At 55.8% G+C, this 19,538-nt stretch overlaps 1 protein-coding gene across 2 annotated transcripts in view; it reads right to left on the bottom strand.

Annotated features, from left to right (window-relative positions):
* Positions 1 to 19,538, bottom strand: part of COL5A1 (collagen type V alpha 1 chain) — a 150,446-nt gene that overhangs the window by 108,864 nt on the left and 22,044 nt on the right. For both annotated transcript variants that reach the window (XM_038548863.1, XM_038548864.1), the window contains exons 2-3: positions 5,820 to 5,987; positions 240 to 453 (exon numbers count right to left, since the gene is read on the bottom strand). In XM_038548863.1, coding sequence (XP_038404791.1) covers positions 240 to 453; positions 5,820 to 5,987 — 382 coding nt within the window. The remainder of the gene's footprint in view (positions 1 to 239; positions 454 to 5,819; positions 5,988 to 19,538) is intronic.

Below are 19,538 nucleotides of genomic sequence, written 5' to 3'. Positions count from 1 at the left end.
GAAGCAGAGGCCCAGGGAGAAGAAAGGCAGGGAGCATGTCCTAAGACCAGGACCCTGGCCCCCCGAACTTGAGCCCAGTCCCATCTCTGCTTGGTGCCCGCCTATGGACATGGTGGCACCATCCTGCTTTTCATAAAGCACATCCTGCCATAAGGTCCCTCACCTGCCAGCAGGCTTCAGTTGGCCTGCCCAGAACCCCAGGAGCTAGAGGACTGGGTCACTGAGCAGTGCCCACTTACTTGCCATCCGACAGGTTGATGCCCCTGAAGAGGGGGTAATCCTCTGGGCCTGGTTTCCCTGTGTGGTCCTCATAGAGGAAGACCGGAGAGCGGCCCATTTCCAGGCCAATCTGCTGAATGCCCTGCTCGTTGTAGATGGAGACCAGGAAGGCCTGGCTGCCTTTCTTGGCTTTCACAGTGGTTAGAATGGAGAAATCCTCCGGAAATGAAGACGCTGTAACGGTAGACAGAGATAAGAAGTCAGTCGGGAAGCTCTAACTACACCCAGCCACAGCTCCACAGACAAACCAGCTCGGGGACCTGGCAACTTGTGGTACATATGGTGGTGCACAGCCATCTGCTACTGCACACCTGCCCCTAATTAAACTGTTCCTGCAGCCCTTCCCTAGCACCACATGACCAAGCCTACCCTCTTGGAGGCACAGTTTAAGTGCAAACCTGAGTGGTCCTTCCAGCAGTGAGCCCTGAGTGTCAACTCCTCAGTTCCTATAGCTCAATAGCGGGAGAGAGAGTAGAGGGAGGGAAGGTCCGAGGCAGGGACCACATTTCCTGGCTGATACACAAAACAGAAGAAAAGTAGAAAGAAGGATGACTGGGGGTGCTCAGTCAGTGAAGCATCTGTCTTCAGCTCAGGTCATGATCCCAGGGTCCTGGGGTCGAGTCCTGCATGGGGCTCCCTGCTTCTCCTGCTCCCTCTGCCCCCTTCCCCTGGCTAGTGCTCTCTCTCTCAAATAAATTTTTTTTTAAAGTAGGAAAAAATCAAAAGGAAATTTAAAAAGGAAGAAAAAAAAAGACAAACTCCGTATGTTAATGGCAGGCAATGCTCCTTACAACTCAAGACAGAAACAACACAAAGTCATGAACTGCCAGACCCGGGCCAGCCCGCCGAGTGCATACCCCAGACCTGCCCACACGGCCGCGCCGCCTCGGCCACCACCACGGGAAATCCCAGCCTATCCCCCACCCATCCATCCCCCTGGCGAGGACAGCAGCTCTGCCCAGGCCCCGGGTGGCGAGGGGGGGCGGGGCGGAGAGCGTGGCCAGTCCCTCCTTCCACAGGGGAGCCACCACCTGGAGACACTCTGCAAACCTGCCCGGAGGAGCAGCGCCCGGAGAGGCGTCGGCACGAGCACCCTCACTCTAGAGGGGCTGTGAACCGGGCTAATGGGCCTGGGGAAGGGGTGACCCTGTTATCAGACCCACTGTTCACAAGGTCAAGCAGCCAGGCAGAGGCCCGGGGGGCAACAGAGCTGGGGTCCCTGCAGCTTCCAGCAGGGACGCTATCCGTGGGCGCCCTCTGCTGATGGAAGTGCCATGTGGCCAGGCAGCTGGCCTCGGCTGCTGCTCACTGGAGGGGCACATGCTGGGGACCAGGGGGTCCCCAGGCACCAGGCCCAGGGCGTCCTAAGGCTCCCCTGGGGGTGGGGGTAGGGGGCAGTGTGACCTCTGTGACCTCTGCAGGACCCAGAGTGGGGAGGGCTGCCAGGGCGAGCCAAGGGCAAGAGAGGCCACAGCTGCCCCCTACAGGGAGACCGACTGGCCCTCCAAGGCCAGCTCAGGGACTCCTGTGAGGTCCCAAGGGGGAGAAAGAAGGCCGCTGAAAAGTCAGCCCCACAGGCCCCAAAGCCCCAGCTCAGACACCCTCAGGGAGAGGCCCAGGGCCCCCTGCCCGGGGCTCAGGCTGCATCTGTCCATCTGTCACTTGGGGTGCCCTGGCCTCTCCCTCCACTGGGACAGGCTGGTTTCCCTGAGGAGCCACCCAGGCCACCCTTCCATACAGACAGGAAGCCTTTGGGAAGAGGTGTGCAGAGATCAGCAGTCACAGCCACCAGCTCTGCACCATCCTCCAAATGGGGGATGTACAGGAGTCAGAGAAGCCACCAGCAGAACCACCAAAGGGGAGACTCTGCAGCAAGGCCAGGGCAGGACCTCGGGACCCTACTGGGTCCCTGGGGGTGAAAGGGCACCAAAGGGCCCGGCGGGGGGTGTCAACCTGAGGCCCTGGGGAGGCCACTGCTCACATCAAGGGCAGCGCTCATCTCTAGGGTCACCTGCCCCATCCCCAGCTCAGACCCCTACAGCTGTCATCCCGTCTTAAATACAGAGAAGGGCAGAGACAGGGGGTGCCCCCTTCCTGGCACGGAGCACGGCCTGGGGACGGCCACGGCCCACTCTCTCCAGCTCATGAGGATGCCACGACCCAGGGTTCACACATCCCTGGGGGTAGATCTCAGCTCAGAGCGCCTGAGGGAGTACATTATGTCTGACACAAATCTCCCTGCTAGCAAAACAACAGTGGCTGAATTGTCACTCCAGAGATGGCCTAGGCCAGGCATGACGTGAGCCGGATGCTGACCCACACCGTCTGGGCCATCAGGGGAACTGTGTCTGGGTCCCACTCTTCCTACTTGATTTCTCAAAGTCATAGAGGAGAGAGGCAGGTTCAGGCAGAGACCCAATTGCTTCCTGAGGTCGTTTCCTTCTCACTGTGCTGAGGCTCAAGGGCACTGGGGCAGTTTGGGTATACAGTAGGAGCTTAATAAAAGCAACTGTTAAACCGAGTCCCATAAGCCAGCAGCTCCTGGATGGGACGTTCTACTGGACAGGAGCTGATGTGGGAGCCCAGGCCCACCTGCAGGGAAGTTCTGGGGCAAAGGCCTAAGGACGTGGTGGCGGGGGGGGGGGGGGTTGTGGTCACATCCCACCCCTGCTTCAGGTCCTGAACATGAAGGGCATTTCTGTGGCCATGAGGTTGCCAGGTAGAGGACAAAATGGAGAGAGGACCCCAATCTGAAGCACGAGAACAGAGGAGATCACAGAGGAAGCCTGTGATCATGGGGAAGCCTGCCATGTTCTGGAGTCTTCAGAGGGGGCAGCAAGGATGTGGCCATGCCGGTTCCATGGCTGCAGGAGCACCCGGTACTGGGCCCCAGGGCAGATGCCCATCCAGGAAATTGGGGCGGCCCTGATGGGACACATGGCTTCCTGCATTCTCGAGGGCCCATGATGGCATCTCCTAGGGTATCAGGCCCATCTTCCCTTGACACCATGTCCCCTGCCCCTGGGCAGAGGGTGGCAAGGCCAGGGGACCCCCAGGCAAGCAGTGCCATGCTCTCCCCACAAAGCATCACAGTTCTGGGCTCTGCCTTAATCCTTATGGGCCACCAGTGCCAACTGTTTGGAAAGGTCCATGGGTGCACGGGAGCTCCAGGGTCCCGCTGACCTCAGGACCTGCCCACTGGCTGTAAGCAAGATGAGGAAGCTGTCTTGGAATCAGGGAGGACACATGTCTCCATCTGGCAGCACTGAGCTGCCCACCTGCACCCCTCTGGAGGTAGGGCAAGCCCCACAAAGGCTCCCAAAGAGCTGCTTGGCCCTGGCCGCCGAGCACTCCTGTGTGAGCCTGTGAAGGGGGTCCCCGTGTCTCCAGAACAACTGGACAACTCTGAGGTCTTCCTGTCATGGCCACAGTCACCTGGACGTGGACTTCCCTTTGCTCAAAGAGTCGTTCAGAGACGTTCATGCCCAACTCAGGTCATCGTGCCCCGGCCTTGCAGTGAGTGGCCACCTGACCACGCAACCCTTCCAGGAGACACAGGCTGCTAAGGTGCAGCCACGCCACCCTGGCCCCGGGAGACGGGCCCCACAGTGAGGAGGCTGACAGGCATCCGGATCCCTCAGAGGCTCCCAGAGAGAAGGGACAGAAGCTGTGTGCCTCCTCACACCTGAGGCCACATCATACCACCCTGACCTGGAGGCACACCCCTGGCAGCTTTTGAGGACTCACTGTGGGGTTTGGAGAGGGGACCCCGTAGAAACTCCTAGTCAGATCAGCCCGCGGTGACCTCCAGCTTTATGTGGCTTGGACGAGGCACTGGCTGTGCCGGGACCCGTTCTGCTCCACACGCTAATTGTGACCAGAAGACCCTGCCAGTGCGTTTACACGCTCAGTGTCTAATTGAGTCACTGATTTGAGAGCTCAAGGAGAACGAAGGCTTCAAACCTACATCCTGTCTGCCTGCTGAGGGATCCGGACTAGATCCCCAGTGATGAGTCTAACTCCTGAGATCATGCAATTTCTTGCCTCGAGATAAGCAGCCGCCCCCCGGAGCCCTTCTCTGCGATGCCCTCTCTCTGGGATGGAGAATGAGGGGCAGGACATGGGCAGCTTCCAGGCAGAAATGAGAGCAGGCACCTGGCGGATGATTCTGGAACATAGGCTCAGCCCCAAAGGGGAGGAAGTGTTCTGGGGACGTGGGGAATGGAGGCGATCTGCGGGGAGTGACCTTGTCTGCAGCCCAGGGCAGGCTGGGCATGCAGAAGTACACTCCTGGGAGGTCCGGAGGCGACCTGTGCCCCCCACTGACCTCATCTACCCAAATGAGGGTACCCCCCAGTGACCTTCTTGGAAAGGCCCAACCCAGCATCTCTCGGAAACAGACTCCTAAGGGCCCCATGGACTAAAAGCAAGCTGATGGGTACCTGGGCGGCTCAGGGGGTGAAGCATCGGCCTTCCGCTCGGGTCCTGATCCGGGGTCCTGAGATTGAGTCCACAGGGAGTCTGCTTCTCCCTCTCCCTCTCCCTCTCCCCCTCCTCTGCTCAATCTCACACTCTCTCTCTCGAATAAATAAATGAAATCTTTCAAAAAATTAAATAAAGCCTGGCTGAGTGCAAGGGGCACCGGAAGCAAATAAACTGCCCCGAAAGAGTGTGTCCTTGGGGACCCCATGGGGATGTGGGAGCACAGAGACACCGCTACCGCCCAACGTCGGGGTCACAGGTCGGGGTCACAGCCAGGTCTTCCACTAATTACAGAACATCTCCGAAGGTGAGCATACCTGCCTGGTCCCCTTGCTCCCTTTCTGATCTAAACCAGAACAAGCTCATTTAAGGCAGAGGCGAGAGGGTGATCAATCATTGGCTATTACTCACATCCAGATAAGCCCTGAGGGGGTCGGGGTATGGGGAGGGGGTGTCACAGAGCGTCCACAGCCGGTCAACGGGGACAACCAGGCACTGCATCTTAGCAGCCAACATTGCCCCCCACTCCGGGCACATAATTAAAAGCAGAGATCTGGCCCTTGGCAGTTGCTTCTCATTAAAAGCTTGCACCCTCTTGCTGGGAGCCCCAACGTGTGATTCATGTGTCTCTTAATGTCACTGCCCCAATTAAGCTTCTGTGTGGGAGCGCTTCCTTTCCCATGACCCCGGGTCTCTCTCAACCTCGTCACAGCAGAACCATGCATCACCTTTTTGCATTTGGAGTCCTGGCAGCCTGTCTACAGCTGGAGATACACCTGCCTGGGAAAAGCCAGGGGAATAGATGAGGCCCACATGCCCACCTCCAGGGTGGGGGGGGCGGGGTGATATCCACTGGGCCGTTTTCACTAGAATGACACCAAACCAGCCTTCTTAGAAGGGCTTCCAGCAAAGCCACACGTGCCTCTCCCACCACACAGTCTTCCAGCTCTGCGCCTGGGCTGGAGGTGGGAGGTGGAGCCATTGCCTCCAACAGAACATGCACACCTGTCCCCACCACCCACCACCCACCTGCCTGAACACACACACACGTCTCTTACCAGGATACAACTGCTTGGTGGGCGCGCTGAGCTGGGCATCTTTCGTGACTCTGTAAGCGACGTCTGGGCCTTTGGAAGATCTCCGCGTAGCACAAAAACCTGTTGTCTTTGTTATTCCATCAGGCAAGTTGTGAAAATCTAGGACCTTCAGGAGATCCGCTGGCTGAGCTGAAATGGCAAAGGGAGGTGGGGGGTTAGCTATGGGTGAGGTGAGGAGCACCACATGGCACCTGCCACCCACCCAGGAGCACCCGGACAGATTAGGAGAATGGGAACCAGCTCAGGACCAATCGAGGGGTCAGGTGCTCGGGGGTATGGGGCGGCACACATTGGGGTCCCCAGAACCGCACTCCGGCCCAGCTCCCGCCACAGCCACACACCAGGAGGAGACCCCTGCTGGCAACAGCCCACAGCCGCCCCCACCCCAACTTTGCAGATACGGCCCCTCCACTCTGCATCCTCCGCTGGCCGGTGCTGTCCAACTCCTGCTCCCAGTCACCCTCCCCTGGCCCGGTTGTGGGAAAGCCGCCCCGAACGCAAGCCGCGAGGACCCCACTGCTGATGGGAGCGACCCTGGAAGAAGGTCTTCTGGAGCAGGGGCACTGATGGCTCGTGGGTTCTGCTGTATGGGTCCCGGGGTCAGCGCATCCTGTGTGACTAGGACACAGAGCCCACAGAGCCCATGCTACCCCCCATCATTATCCAATTAAAAGGTGATTTTTCCCGTAACTGTTTATAGCAAGGAGCCAGTTTCCACTTCCCCTAGAAGACCTATGCTTACAAGCAAGACAGTGCAGAACCAAGGACATGGGAGGAGCAGGTCCCTGCATCCCTTCCAGAAAGTTCCGAACCCTCCATGGGGGGCAGGGCAGCAGCTCCCAAGGGCATTCCAATGGCAGACAGGGCACTTCCTTCAGCAAGAGATGAGACAGCCTCCCCGTGCCCCTGGCTCCCTCCTTCACAGTGGGGAGAGCGGGGACCTCCAGGCTCTGAGGACTACAGGCCTGGGATCCACACACCTGCCCTAAACAAAGGCCATTTCATGGGGAAAAGCTCAGCTCCCATTACTACAGACAAGAAGCCCCAGTCATTCCAGCAGAGAAAATAAACCCCAACTGGGGAGTTGGAGTGACAGGCCCTGTGAGCAGCAGGTACTGCCCTGGGGTTATGGGGAGCCCAGAGGCCAGCACCCACCTGTCTGCGTGGGATGTGGGTGGGGCTGATGACTGGCCCCGCCCCCACCACTGGGTATGTGAGCTCCAGCTCCACGGGGCAAATCAGGGCACAGCACCTCCCATCCCAGGTGGTTGGTGCCCGGGTAGCCCGTAAGTGGCCCAGGCCCCACAGGGCTCCATCCTGGGCCTCTTCCTCCAGGAAAGAGCAATCCTCTCTGCTCTGCTGGTCCCGCACATGGACTATGAATGGGGAGCTGCAGGCGGCCCTCTCCTGGGAGAGAGAGAGACAGGCTCCTGCCACAGAGCTCGCGCCCCTGGATCAAGCCGTGCCTGAAGAACGAACCTCTACGTTAGCCAGCACGTTCCTCCCTACATTTAGGTCAGCTTGGCTTAGACTCAACACCTGCTACTATAAAATCAGCACCCAGTGCGGGGGGCGACCACGAGACTGGCACAGGCTCTCCAGCTCACTGGCTCACCCTCCTTCCTCCCCAGAGGGGTGACTACATGCCTGAGACTCGCTCAAGAGGAAAGCCTTGCTTGTCTAACATGGGTGGAGGATTTGAGGTGAGAAACAACCCCTCCCGCCACAGTGTCGGTTTCCCCTTTGCCGGTCCCGGGAATCCTGCAGCCAGCTGCTGCACCTGGAGCTCAGCATAACCATCGGGGGCAGAGAGTGGGGCATGTGGGGACCCCGAACCTGTGCACCCCCACTGCTTGTCCAGCAAGGCCCTGACAGAGACCCCATGCCCGCAAGGGGCCATGGCGTTCAGGGCAGTGGATGGTGCCCTGGCAGGTGCCAATGCCACACGGTGACGCGCTGGGATGGGCGGGACAGCCTCCTGGGTCTGGCTCCAAGAACATGGGGATGCTTTCCTTCACCACGAAATGCACCCCCACCCACGGTTCCCTGCAAGGCACCAGGGCACCCAGATCCCAGAGCTCTGCCCCCAGCAGAGTCACTTCCACAGCTCAGCTTGGCTGCAGACCTGTCACTGCAACCGAGGGAACATGAGGATGGGAGGGAACCCTTAAGGAGGGGACAGCGTGGGGACCCAGGACCTCTACTCGTGGATAGAATCACTGCTTCTTGTGGCCTCTGTGATTTTCCTGGGTGGCTCTGAGCTCCTACCCAGGGCCCAGAGCTCACACCGCATAGTCAGCTCCCCCCACAGCATTGGTGTGGCACTGGTGACCCCTGCCCCCAGCCCACAGGCTCCTCACAGCCCTCACAGTGTGCCTGTCCACTCGACATCCATGCAGATCCCAGCAGAGCCCAGGCCTGGACGCGGCCCGTGGGAAGAGATGGGCCATGCCAGCCGCTGGCTCACCTGCCACAGCGACACGGCACCAAGCTCTGGCTCATCTCTGAGACTCAGTTCCAAGACAGGCAGCAGCCAAGGGGAGAGATCACAGATCGCGGCTGGGGTTTCTTGGGCTCCCGTCCCACTAGCTGGTGATGCTCTTCCCAGATGGGCAGCCTGCAAACCTGTTTTCTCAATTGCTGATGGGAGAGAACTGTTTTCCAGAAGCCTCAGGAACTGTTTACAGGCCTCTGCTAAACAAGTTGAAAACGCCACCCCTCCTGCTGGCCAGGGGCTCCCTGTGCCAGAGCTAAAAAAAATCTTCAAGTTTTATGGAAGGTATGGGAAGGGCCTGGGAGGCATCTGGCAGGACAGGACTTCCGTGGACTCTCCTTCCCACTGACATAGGAGCCTCCCCTTCAAAAGGAGGTTTCTTGAGAAACCAAGGCCCTTGGAGCCTCTGTCAGGATGAGGATGGTGCTGGGAGTAGCACTGGTTTGGGGGACAGGTGCTCCTGGGTTTGAGCCCCATGTCACCCCACCAGGGAGGAGGTCTTGAGGTTACCCCACCAGGGAGGAGGTTGCCAAGGCTGGTGAGAGGATCCCTGGCAACAAAGACTGCCCTGGCACATTCCCTGGAAAAGCAGCAAGCCTTCCCTCCTCTTCCCTCCATGACAGCCAGGTGGGCAGCACCCCTGCATGTCCCAGCCGCCGGTGGAGACAGAGAGGGAACCAGCCATGCAGCCCCCACACCCGACCCAAGTGTGCAAAGCAGGCCACCAGGATGAGACCACGCCATGCTCACCACACCCGGGCCACCGCATTCTGGGAGCAGCAGGCACCCTGGTCCCACTCAGGCTCCCGTGCCTTCCCACCTTGCGGAGCCTGGGGAGCTGAAAACCGCACTTCCCAGACCCCCCCCCGGCAGTGAGGCTCAGGGACACACAGGGTCCTAGCACTGAGGTGGCTGAGCTCCAGGTGCCAAGTCCCCACAAGGCAGCACCAGGACCCAGGAAAGAAACGTAGGAGCCACAGCAGTGACCCCCAAATACAGAAGCATAGCAGGGACCCACCAAGGGGTCTCCCGATGAGCCCGTGCAGGAGTGAGCGGCCCCGACCAGGATGCAGAGGTGCCAGAGACAAATCTTACAAGTGGTGGGCTAAGGAGCCAAACGTTTCCACGGCCAGGGGCGACGTGTCCACCAGCGACACCAGGGTGATCTCCGCCACCCCCAGAAGCACTTTGCACAGTCACTGGGAAAGTCAGCTACCTGGGGCCCCTGTGGATTGGGAATGGCGGCACTCCACACCCCTCGTTTCACGGCTGCAGGACACGAGACACCAAAGCAGCCACCGAGGATGAGCTGAGCATGCCCAGGACACTCAGGGTCCAACTGCCAGTGGGTCACATGGTCACCCAGCCAGCGAGCCTCGAGAGGGCGGGACACAGCCCCACCTTGCACACCAGGGCTGCCTGCGCTAGCCGGCCTTGGGCTCAAAGTCCTCTCCTATTTATTTATTTATTTATTTATTTATTTATTTATTTATTTATTTATTTATTATTTATTTGCTTTTCTCAAACACTTGCTATTGGCAAAGACTTCCTGTGAGGCCCTGGCTCTGTCTGTCCACGGCCAGATGGCGCGAGGGCTAACTGTCGCCTCCGGGGCTCAGGGAGGAGGGTGGGGTTATCAGAACCTACTCTCCAGGCCTGGAACCATAACGTGCCCTTGGATTCCACTCATGACCGGAACCCCCCTGGGAGGGGACCTTTACCTCCGTCCCCCGAGTCCCGGGGCCCCCAAGTCAGAGCCATGCCCACCACTACTCTCCCATCAGGGTGTCCTTGCCAATGTCGTCCCATCCACCTGCCAGATCCCCAGGGCCCTGGGTCCCTTCTCAGGTTGCAGGCTTCCACCAGAGCCCAGGCCCAGGCAGGATGGGTGGGGGCACCACAGCACCTTTATCTCATCAGGTGACCATCAGCAGCATCCCCCACAGGGACGGGCTCCATCAGCCCCCGGGCTCGGGGATCTCTAGGCACAGGTGCTGGTGTGGGCTGGTCTCTGCCCCAGGGTCAGCTGCACAGCCCCTGTCTGCACACCAGGCCTTCACAGGTGAAGGAAGGCTGTGGCCTCCTGACACGTGCACAAACACTCAAGACCACAGGCCCCAGGCAGGGCTGCCGGGAGGTGTGAGGCACGCAGCCTGCATCCTCGGCACCCAGTGGGGCTCGGTCCCTGTGCTGGGGCCCCCAGGCCTCCCCAGCCCCAGAACTCCATGGCTCTCCCTCCAAGGCCATTGCCCACATTTCCAACACCAATCTCTTGACAGAGACCAGGGCCTACTCCTGCCCAGTGCCTACAGGCTGCTGGGTGCCCCTGACAGAATGTGCCCAGGGAGGGGGTTCTGCATGCTTCGGAGTCCACATCGTCACCAAAGGAAAATACAAGAGTTCTCAAAATGACCACCACGGTTTATGCCTTCAGAACCCTCAGAACTGTCTAATGTCATAGCTAGAAGGATCACAGATACCCTGGGGCAGGGCCCTTTATTTTGAAAGTGAGTATGTGTGGAGAAGGGGACTGGCCAGCTGGGGCTGTGACAGGGCCACCCTCAGCTTCTGATCCATGCTGGTCCTGAACTGGCTGCCACTTGGGGTGACACACGTCGGTGACACACGTCGGGGTCCCTGAAGCACAGCGCGTGTGGGGACCTCACAGCTCCTGGAGATGCGTCCTTCCACTAGTGGAGGTAACATAGAGCTCCTGTGCCACGTCCATCGGCTCTCCTGGGCTGCAGAACTCAGGAGGGCCCCCTACTGCCCCGGCGCCCGGCAGAGGCTCAAGGCCATTGCCACCCGGGGTGGCCCCTGCCTGGAGTCGGGGGGAATGCCCCCCCCCCCCGCAGCCTGCAGGAGCACACCTGGCACACCTACTCTCACTCTGTCCTCATCAGGTCCCCCCTCTGCTTCGGGGGGTGGAGGTGGGGAGGGGGGAAGGAGGGCAGCAAGCAGGGTGGGCAGAGCACCCCCGCCCCGCCCCAGGGCTGAGGCACCCCCACCAGCCCTCCATGGCCCCATCAAGGAGGCCAGCACAGCAGGTTGAAAAAACAAGCCTCCTGGAGGCTGGAACTGACATTCCTCTTCAGTGACCAAACTATGGGAACAAAGCAAAAGGGCAGTGGGTAGCAAATGCACCACGGGCCTGGAACAGGCCATCTCCCAAGGCTCCCCTCCCTACGCCCAGGCTGTGGGGGGCAGAGACAGAGCCCTGGCCCATCACCTCAGGGCAAGCGGGGCTTGCTGCCACACTGGGAAGACAGGTCCCTGAACACCCACCCTTCAGTGGCTCCCATCACTGAGAATGAGCTCCTCTGCCAACGTCAGGGTCCCGCCCAGGGAGCCTGGCTCTCACCGGCCGCCACCCCACCAAGGCCACAGCATTGCAAGGATGACTCCATTACAGTCCCTGAGAACACAGTCCTGGGCTTGCGCAGTGCACGGCATGACCACCATGCTCAAACCCCCAGGGACCTGCCCCCCACGTGGCCTCAGAACCCCTGGCCTCCCCGCAGGCAGTTTTGCAGCTCAATGGGGCTGGATTCAAGCCTGGCTCTGTTCACCCTGCATGCCTCACACAAGGGCCTGCATGACATGGAGACCGCAACTGGCAGGGACTTGCCGGCCCCACCCCTCCAGCCAGGACCCCTTCAGCCTTCCCTGCGATGCTCAACATCACCAGGCTCGTCCACTGCTTCAGGCCTGTTTCTCAGTTTCTAAGGAGGAGCTCAGGGCTTTCTGGGGGATGTTTTCACTGAAGGAGGCAGCTTTGTTGTGTGTGATTATTTGTGCAAATCGTTGGCGCAGCATCTATCTCCCGGACTGGATGGCCAGCACAGGCCTACCTGATGCCGCCTCCCCAGGGGCCTCCAAAGGGTTGGTGGATGTGGCTCTGGTTCCATCTCCCCCAGCCACAAGCCCTGTGGCCCTGGAGAAAGTGGGTTCCAACCCAGGGGCTCCCTGTCACCATCTGTGAAAGGGAAGGGATACTGCGAGGGTGGCCTGCCCTGGGATGGTGGTGGGTGTGGGCCTGGGGCATGCATGGCCCCATGGCATGGGCGGCACCAGCCTGAGCGGGAACTGCTGGACAACACCAAGCACCTCCCCTGCCCCCTACAACCACCCCCATAGAGTGTGGGGAGGAGGGCAGGACCATACTCCTTCCCTGAGCAACCACAAGAGCCTCTCAGGCGGTGAGGAGGATGGCCCAATCCTGCCCCTCACTGCGCCTTCATGGCAGCATTCTGAGGGTGAAGGGTTGTCAAGGCGAGGGAAGGATGAGCTAAGAAGGTCTTCCAGACAGCAGGGAGCAGAGGTGACCTGGAGGCCATCACAGAGCCACTGGAGGTCAGGGCCAGATGCAGGATGCCCTCAGCCCACATGCCCCACCCACCCCTGCTGCCAGGAAACTCTATCTCTGCTCCATCCTCCTGGGGCCCAGAAGCCCCCCAGGCCACAGCTCAGCCTTGGGAGAAGCCCCAGGCCTGTGAGCTCCATCACAGCGGCCTAGCCAGCCTTTTCCTCCCAGCAAATGCCTGTAGCATCCCGTTCACGCTGCACCTGTCGCCCTGGAGGGGTGTGAGTCCGGTCAGATCACTTGGGCTGTCATTGCCGGCCACCCAGCTGCCCAGCAATGCCCAGGAAATGGGGAATCAGTGAGGAGTGATAGCAGCCAAGATGCACACAGACTCCAGAGAGCACAGGAGAGCAGCAGGTGGAGAGGCAGGTGCAGTGTCACGGAGCTGGCACCAGCTACTACCTCTCCTCCAAGGGCCTCCCAACAGGTGACACCCTGGGGCTGCAAGCACTGTGAGCCTGGCAGGGGCTGGGGACAGCTGAGGCCCCGGGCACCCGCTATGCACCCCCATACTCTAGCCTGGGGGGCAGCTACAGCCCTGGGTGCCCACCGTGTGCCCCCATGACCCAGGGAGAGGGCAGCTGAGGCCCCGGGTGCCCGCCGTGTGCCCCCATGACCCAGGGAGAGGGCAGCCAAGGCCCCAGGTGCCCACTGTACACCCACACCACCCTATTTAGGAACACAATGTTCCTAAAGGGGGAACTGCGTGGGGGGGGGGGTCATCCTGCTGGTCAGCCCCAGGAGGGGTGGGACTAGTCTGAAACTCACTCCTTAGGCTATGACCCTCATCTTACACCCCTAGTTGGGGCTGACCCAAGGGTCTGGACTCTGGCACCTCCACATCACCCCACGCTGTGGCCATTGGCTGGCCAGGTGCCCTCACGGGGCCCAAACACATGTACATGCCAGCACCCAGGCCGAGGGCGCTCACATGTGGCCCAGCCTGCCGACCCTCCAGACGAGAAGAGAAGCCTCAACACACACATCACTGGGAAGAAGGCCTGCAGGAGGAGCGGACAGGAAGGCAGACATCCTATGGGAGCACACAGAAGCTGCCCCAAGGCTTGCCTGGGGCCACACGAGGGGGTAATCCCCCCACAAGCAGGGCAGCACTGGGATGTCAGAGCGCAGCTAGGCCTCACGGAGAAGGCTGGGCTCCCATTATGCCAAAGACTATGGGTGCTCCAGACCACACTAGGACTCGAGCACCCTAGGAGTGACAGCAAATGTCACAACTGAAGGACAATCTTCTTGCTGGCCTGAGGAGCAGGGGTACATGTCCAGCTCCTCACGGCATCCACTTAGCACCTTCCTCCTCTCGTCCATCATCTCTGCTTTCCATCTGGCCTCATGGAAAGGAAACAAAGGGGCTTACATGTGTCCCCCACCCCATGGGACAGGCCGTTGACGGAACAGGGCATGGGCAGGAGTCCTGGGGCCGCTGCAGAGATGGTGTGGGCCAGAGGAGGCGGCCAGGGCTGGGCGCGCACAGGCGCTGCCAGCAGGAGCCGGTCCAGGAGCAGAGCCTACAGGCGTGATGGGGAACCAGATGATTAATCTTAGTTTCCTCGGAGGTAATTTATCTCCTTGTTCTGAAGGGAAGGGGTGGGGGATGGCACCAAGCGCCACATTCCACCGGGCTGGGGTTGGCTGTGTTTGCAGGCGCAGGCTCTGCAGGGCCCCACCTGCTTCCATGAGGCCTAGAGGGTGGGCTGGCTGCCATCGGGCCAGCTGGGGTCACACTGGCAGGGGGCCCTCTGCATCCTCAGCCTCGCCCAGGCCCAGCACCCAGGGAGCACTCAGGGTGCCTCGCAGATGAGGGAGGGCGGGCATGGGCCAAAACTGTACCAGCCGAGAACAGACTCACCACGGGCTCCATGAAATGTCACTGGGGTGCTGGGGGGCCTCATTTGTGCAGCAATATCCTCTGGGGTCTACTGGGCATTGAGCACACGTGGAAAGTCTGTATCATTTCTGCACTAACCCTCCCAACATTCCAGAGTCCAGGCAATGTCAGTTGCACTGGCCTGAGCATTTCCAGCCCACTGGCCCTGCACACCAAAGGTGCATGGCCTTTCTGCATGTGGCCATGGCCCGCATATCAAGACTCAGAACTAAATAAATGGACATACCACGGAATCAGGTGCTAGCATATCCCAAAACCAACAGCAGCTCCACCACCCTGAGCCTCAGTTTCCCTGCTATAAAAGGGGTATAATAGGACCTGGCTTTCCTAGGAAGCCTTGAATGGTAGCCAAAATCAGTAGCACCAACAACACTAGATTATCAGGCTCATTCCTTCCCTGAAGAGTTATCATGACAAGTCACAGTCGTGTCCACAAGAGACCCATTTCCTTCATGAAGCTCAAGGAGAGCATTAACCGTCATTAACCATGACACCCCAGCACCACACCACAGTCTGCACACACCATGCCGTCTCCACACTGGACTGGCAGGAGGTGCCCCAAGGGACCCACCATCTCCTGGACTGTGAGCTCCTTGAGAGAAGGGTGTCACCCATAGTCACAGTGGGAGGAGAGAGCTTAGCCCAGAATAGATGCATAGTACAGTGAACTAACTAACCAACCAACCAACCAACCAACCAACCAGTCAACCACCCAAGCAACCAACCAGTCAACCACCCAAGCAACCAACCAACCAACCACCCAACCAACCAACCAACTAACCATCCAACCAACCATTGAACAGAACCAACAGACATACAAGTGATGAGATGTGTGTTCTGTGGACTCAAGATAAATCCAGTAAGGGAGAAAACCCTTTAGGGACAATTTCACAGCAGCCCATTTAGGAAGCACATACATATTGACCTTCTGATCCCCTCTCCTCTATTAGGGCTGAATTCTACAGAAAGCTTGCAAAGGTGTAAGGCAGAGTCATTTAGAGCAGCAAAGAATGGAAACCAGGTAAAAGCCCACCAGCTGGGAGCTGGTAAAATAAACAAGCTGCCTGCTGAAATCCTCTGTAGAGACTGGACAGGAAGGGGCTGGTCTTGTTGGCCTGACCCAGGCAGACAGCCACGACATATCACTAAGTGAAAAGAGCAAATCACAAAAACATTCACAGAGCGCCATCCCTTTCATGTTAAAATAAATAAAAGCTGTCTACGTAACTTGAAACCATGTCATGTAAATGCACGCACAGAAAGGCCCAGAAAAATACCAGCCGAACAGTGAGGGGCTTCTGTCTGGGCAGGGGCTGAGCACATGTAGAAGGTAAAAGGGTACATCTGCTCATGTCTCTATATACACCCCCACTTATGAAAAATGCTCAATACAGCCTCAGAAAACCCGCATAATTGTATTAACAACCACAACAGGGATGCCTGGGTGGCTCAGCAGCTGGGCGCTTGCCCTCAGCTCAGGTCGTGATCCTGGAATCTGGGATCGAGCCCTACATCAGGCTCCCTGCAAGGAGCCTGCTTCTCCTTCTGCCTGTGTCTCTGCCTCTCTCTCTCTTTCTCATGAATAAATAAATAAATAAATAAATAAATAAATAAATAAATAAATCTTAAAAAAACACACACACACAAAATACCAAAACACATTTTTCAAGGGTCCAGTTTTATAATAGCCACAAATTCTTTAACACAAGTGCCCAGTAAGAGATGCTATCTATGCTCTCTTGAATGGGGCAGGGCTGGTTTCTGTGACCATGTGACTTAAAATAATTTAAGTCAGGGTTTTGGATGTATAATTTGCATGTAGTAAAATTCATTCTTTAAAACTCATTCTTTGGGATCCCTGGGTGGCACAGCGGTTTAGCGCCTGCCTTTGGCCCAGGGCGCGATCCCAAGTTGGGCTCCCGGTGCATGGAGCCTGCTTCTCCCTCTGCCTATGTCTCTGCCTCTCTCTCTCACTGTGTGCCTATCATAAAAAATTAAAAAATAAAATAAAATAAAACTCATTCTTTGGGCAGCCCGGGTGGCTCAGCGATTTAGCACCACCTTTGGCCCAGGGTGTGGTCCTGGAGACCCAGGATCGAGTCCCACATCGGGCTCCCTGCATGGAGCCTGCTTCTCCCTCTGCCTGTGTCTCTGCCTCTCTCTCTCTGTGTGTGTCTCTCGTGAATGAATAAATAAAATCTTAAAAAAAAAACTCATTCTTTGTAAGTGTACAGCCCAGAGAATCTGACCAATGTGTGGTCCTGTAACCATCCACCACCATCACAATATAGAGTATTTCTATCACCTCAAAAAGTCTCCTTATGTCCTTCTTCCACCCCCAGCCTCTAAGAACCACTAACTTTTCTTTTATATATAGTTTTGCCTTTTTTCAAATGCCACATGAATAGAATCGCATCCCATATAGTCTTTTGTGTCTGTGCCTTCCACTTAACATAACACTTCTGAACCCACAATGCTCATGTGCCCACTCTGGCTGTTGCTGTCAAGTATTCTACCACATGGGTCAACCACAGTTTGCTTCACCATCTCCCCACTGATGGGCACTTGTGTTGTTCACAGTTTGGGGTAATAAAGCAGCATGTGAACATTCACACGTGTGTCTTTCCACAGACATATGTTTTCATGTCTCTGGGGTAAATGCGTAGGAGTGGAATTGCTGGGCCCCCTGGGAAGTATGATTGACTTTATAAAAACCTGCCAAACTGTCCTCCCAAGTGACTGCACCAGCTTGCATTGCCACCAATAATGTATGACAGTTTCTCCACATCCTCGCCAATGCTTGTGTGTGCTCTGGTACCCGCTTGTGGGCTTCATCTGTAATTCCCTGATGACTGCAGCTGTGAAGCATCTTTCCATATGCAAATGCACCATTCACTTTTTTTTTTTTTTTTTTTTTGATGAAATGTCTGTTCAACTCTTCTGCTTGGCTTTAAATTGGGTCATCTGTCTTTTCACTGTTGAGCTACAACATTCCCTTATCTCTTCTAGATGTGTTTATTACATGTGTGTTTTTGCGAACATTTTAGTTCAATCTGTGGCTTACCCTCTCATTTTCCTAACAGTGTCTCTTGAAGAGCAGAAGCACTTAATTCAATCAAGTCCAATGTGTCGATTTTTTTATGGTTCATACTTCTTGTGCACTTTCTGAGAAATTTTTGACTAACTTAAGATAACAGGAAGGGAGTGTTTTCTTTCTTATTTTATTTTTGTAGTTTTAAATCTCACATTTGCACCTATGATCCAACCTAATTTTTATATATGATTTGAAGTAAAGGATACAGGTTTATTTATTTATTTATTTATTTTTTTGCAAATGGATGTCTAGTTGTTCCAGCACCATTTGTCCTAAAGACTACCCTCTTGCCGCTGAAATTTCTTAGTACCATTGTCAAAAATCAAATAGGAGTGAGACTATTTATAGACTCTCTTTTGTTCCCTTGCTCTACATGTCTATATGTCAACACCAGAATGCTTTAATCATGGTAGCTTTATAGTAAGTCCTATAATTATATAACAGGAAGCCCTTTAAATTCTTCTTTTTCAAAATTCTTTTTTTTTTTTTTTTATTTTAGGTCCTTTGCCTTTCCATGTACATTTCAGGATCAACTTGCCAATGTCTATTTTTCAAAAATGCCTTCTGGGATTTTAATTGGCATTACAATGAATCTCTAGATCAGTTTTGGATTAAAATGATACCTTCGCAATATTAAATCCTCTTGTCTATGAGCATGGTATACCTCTCCAACTCTTCAGACTTTCTTTAATACCTCTAAATGATGTTTTACAATTTCCAGTGCACAATTATCTTTCAAATATATCTCTAAGTGTTTTGTATTTTTAATGCCCCAGCAGTGGCAGCTTAAAGTTCTATTTCCAACTGTTCATCTTTACGCTCTAGACATATGAGTGACTTTTTGTATTGGCATTGACTTCTGTGACCATGCTAAACTTACTACTTCTGGATGCTTCCTTGTAAAGCCCATAGAGTTTTTAACATCAACAATCATGTGGCCTGCAAGTAAAGGAAGTTTCACTTCTCCCTTTCCAACCCACATGCCTCATATTTCCTTTTCTTGCCTTATTGCACTGTCCAGGATCACCATACAATGTTGAATAGGCAAGGTGGGAGCATGTGTCCTCGCCATGTCCCTGATCCCAGGGAGCAGAGAAATCAACATGTAGATTTTACATCAATGTCCTTTATCAGGTTGATGGAATTCCCTTTTACTCCTCATTTACTGAGATTTACGCATATTTTAAGTTTAAAGCTATTACAAAGTAACCTGTAATTCCAATTTTGTAAATGCGGGCATGAAACAAATACTGGAAAATAAATATATCAAAATGTTCCACTGGTAATTTATTTTGCTACACTCAATAGAAGAAACCATCACCACAATCATGGTTCAAACAAGGAAGGGATCATGGTTCGTTTTATTTTCCTCCTTATACTGTTTAGTAGCTTTCAACAGTTCTAGGACGGGTGTGTATTGCCTTTATAACAAATCAATGGAATCATAAATGCCAATTAGTGTCCCACAGGAAATGGTACTATGATTAAATAGTTGTCCTCTTTCCATGTTCACCTAAAACCAAACCTGCAAGACAGTCAGAGCTTTCTTTTCACCTTTGCCTTGGTAGTAGGCAATTTTTAACCTTATAAAACAAAACTGTGTTTGCACTTCTCAGGAATGTTACATTTCTTGAGTCTGACATTTGGAGTGAGCCACCCCACACCATGCCTCTGCACCCCCCCCCCACTCCACCCCCCCACTAAGGCCCACGTCTAGCTCACCCCTGTCCTTCCGGACTGAATCGTGGACAAAAGGCAAATGTGTCTGCTGGCTCACTGGTTTTCCAGCGCGGACATTGGCTGCCTTAAAATTCTCATTGGAA

Source organism: Canis lupus, chromosome 9 (genome assembly GCF_011100685.1).
Source record: "Canis lupus familiaris isolate Mischka breed German Shepherd chromosome 9, alternate assembly UU_Cfam_GSD_1.0, whole genome shotgun sequence".
Taxonomy (NCBI): domain Eukaryota; kingdom Metazoa; phylum Chordata; class Mammalia; order Carnivora; family Canidae; genus Canis; species Canis lupus.
The sequence above is the reverse complement of the archived record's forward strand: the minus strand, read 5'-3'. Positions and strand labels throughout refer to the sequence as shown.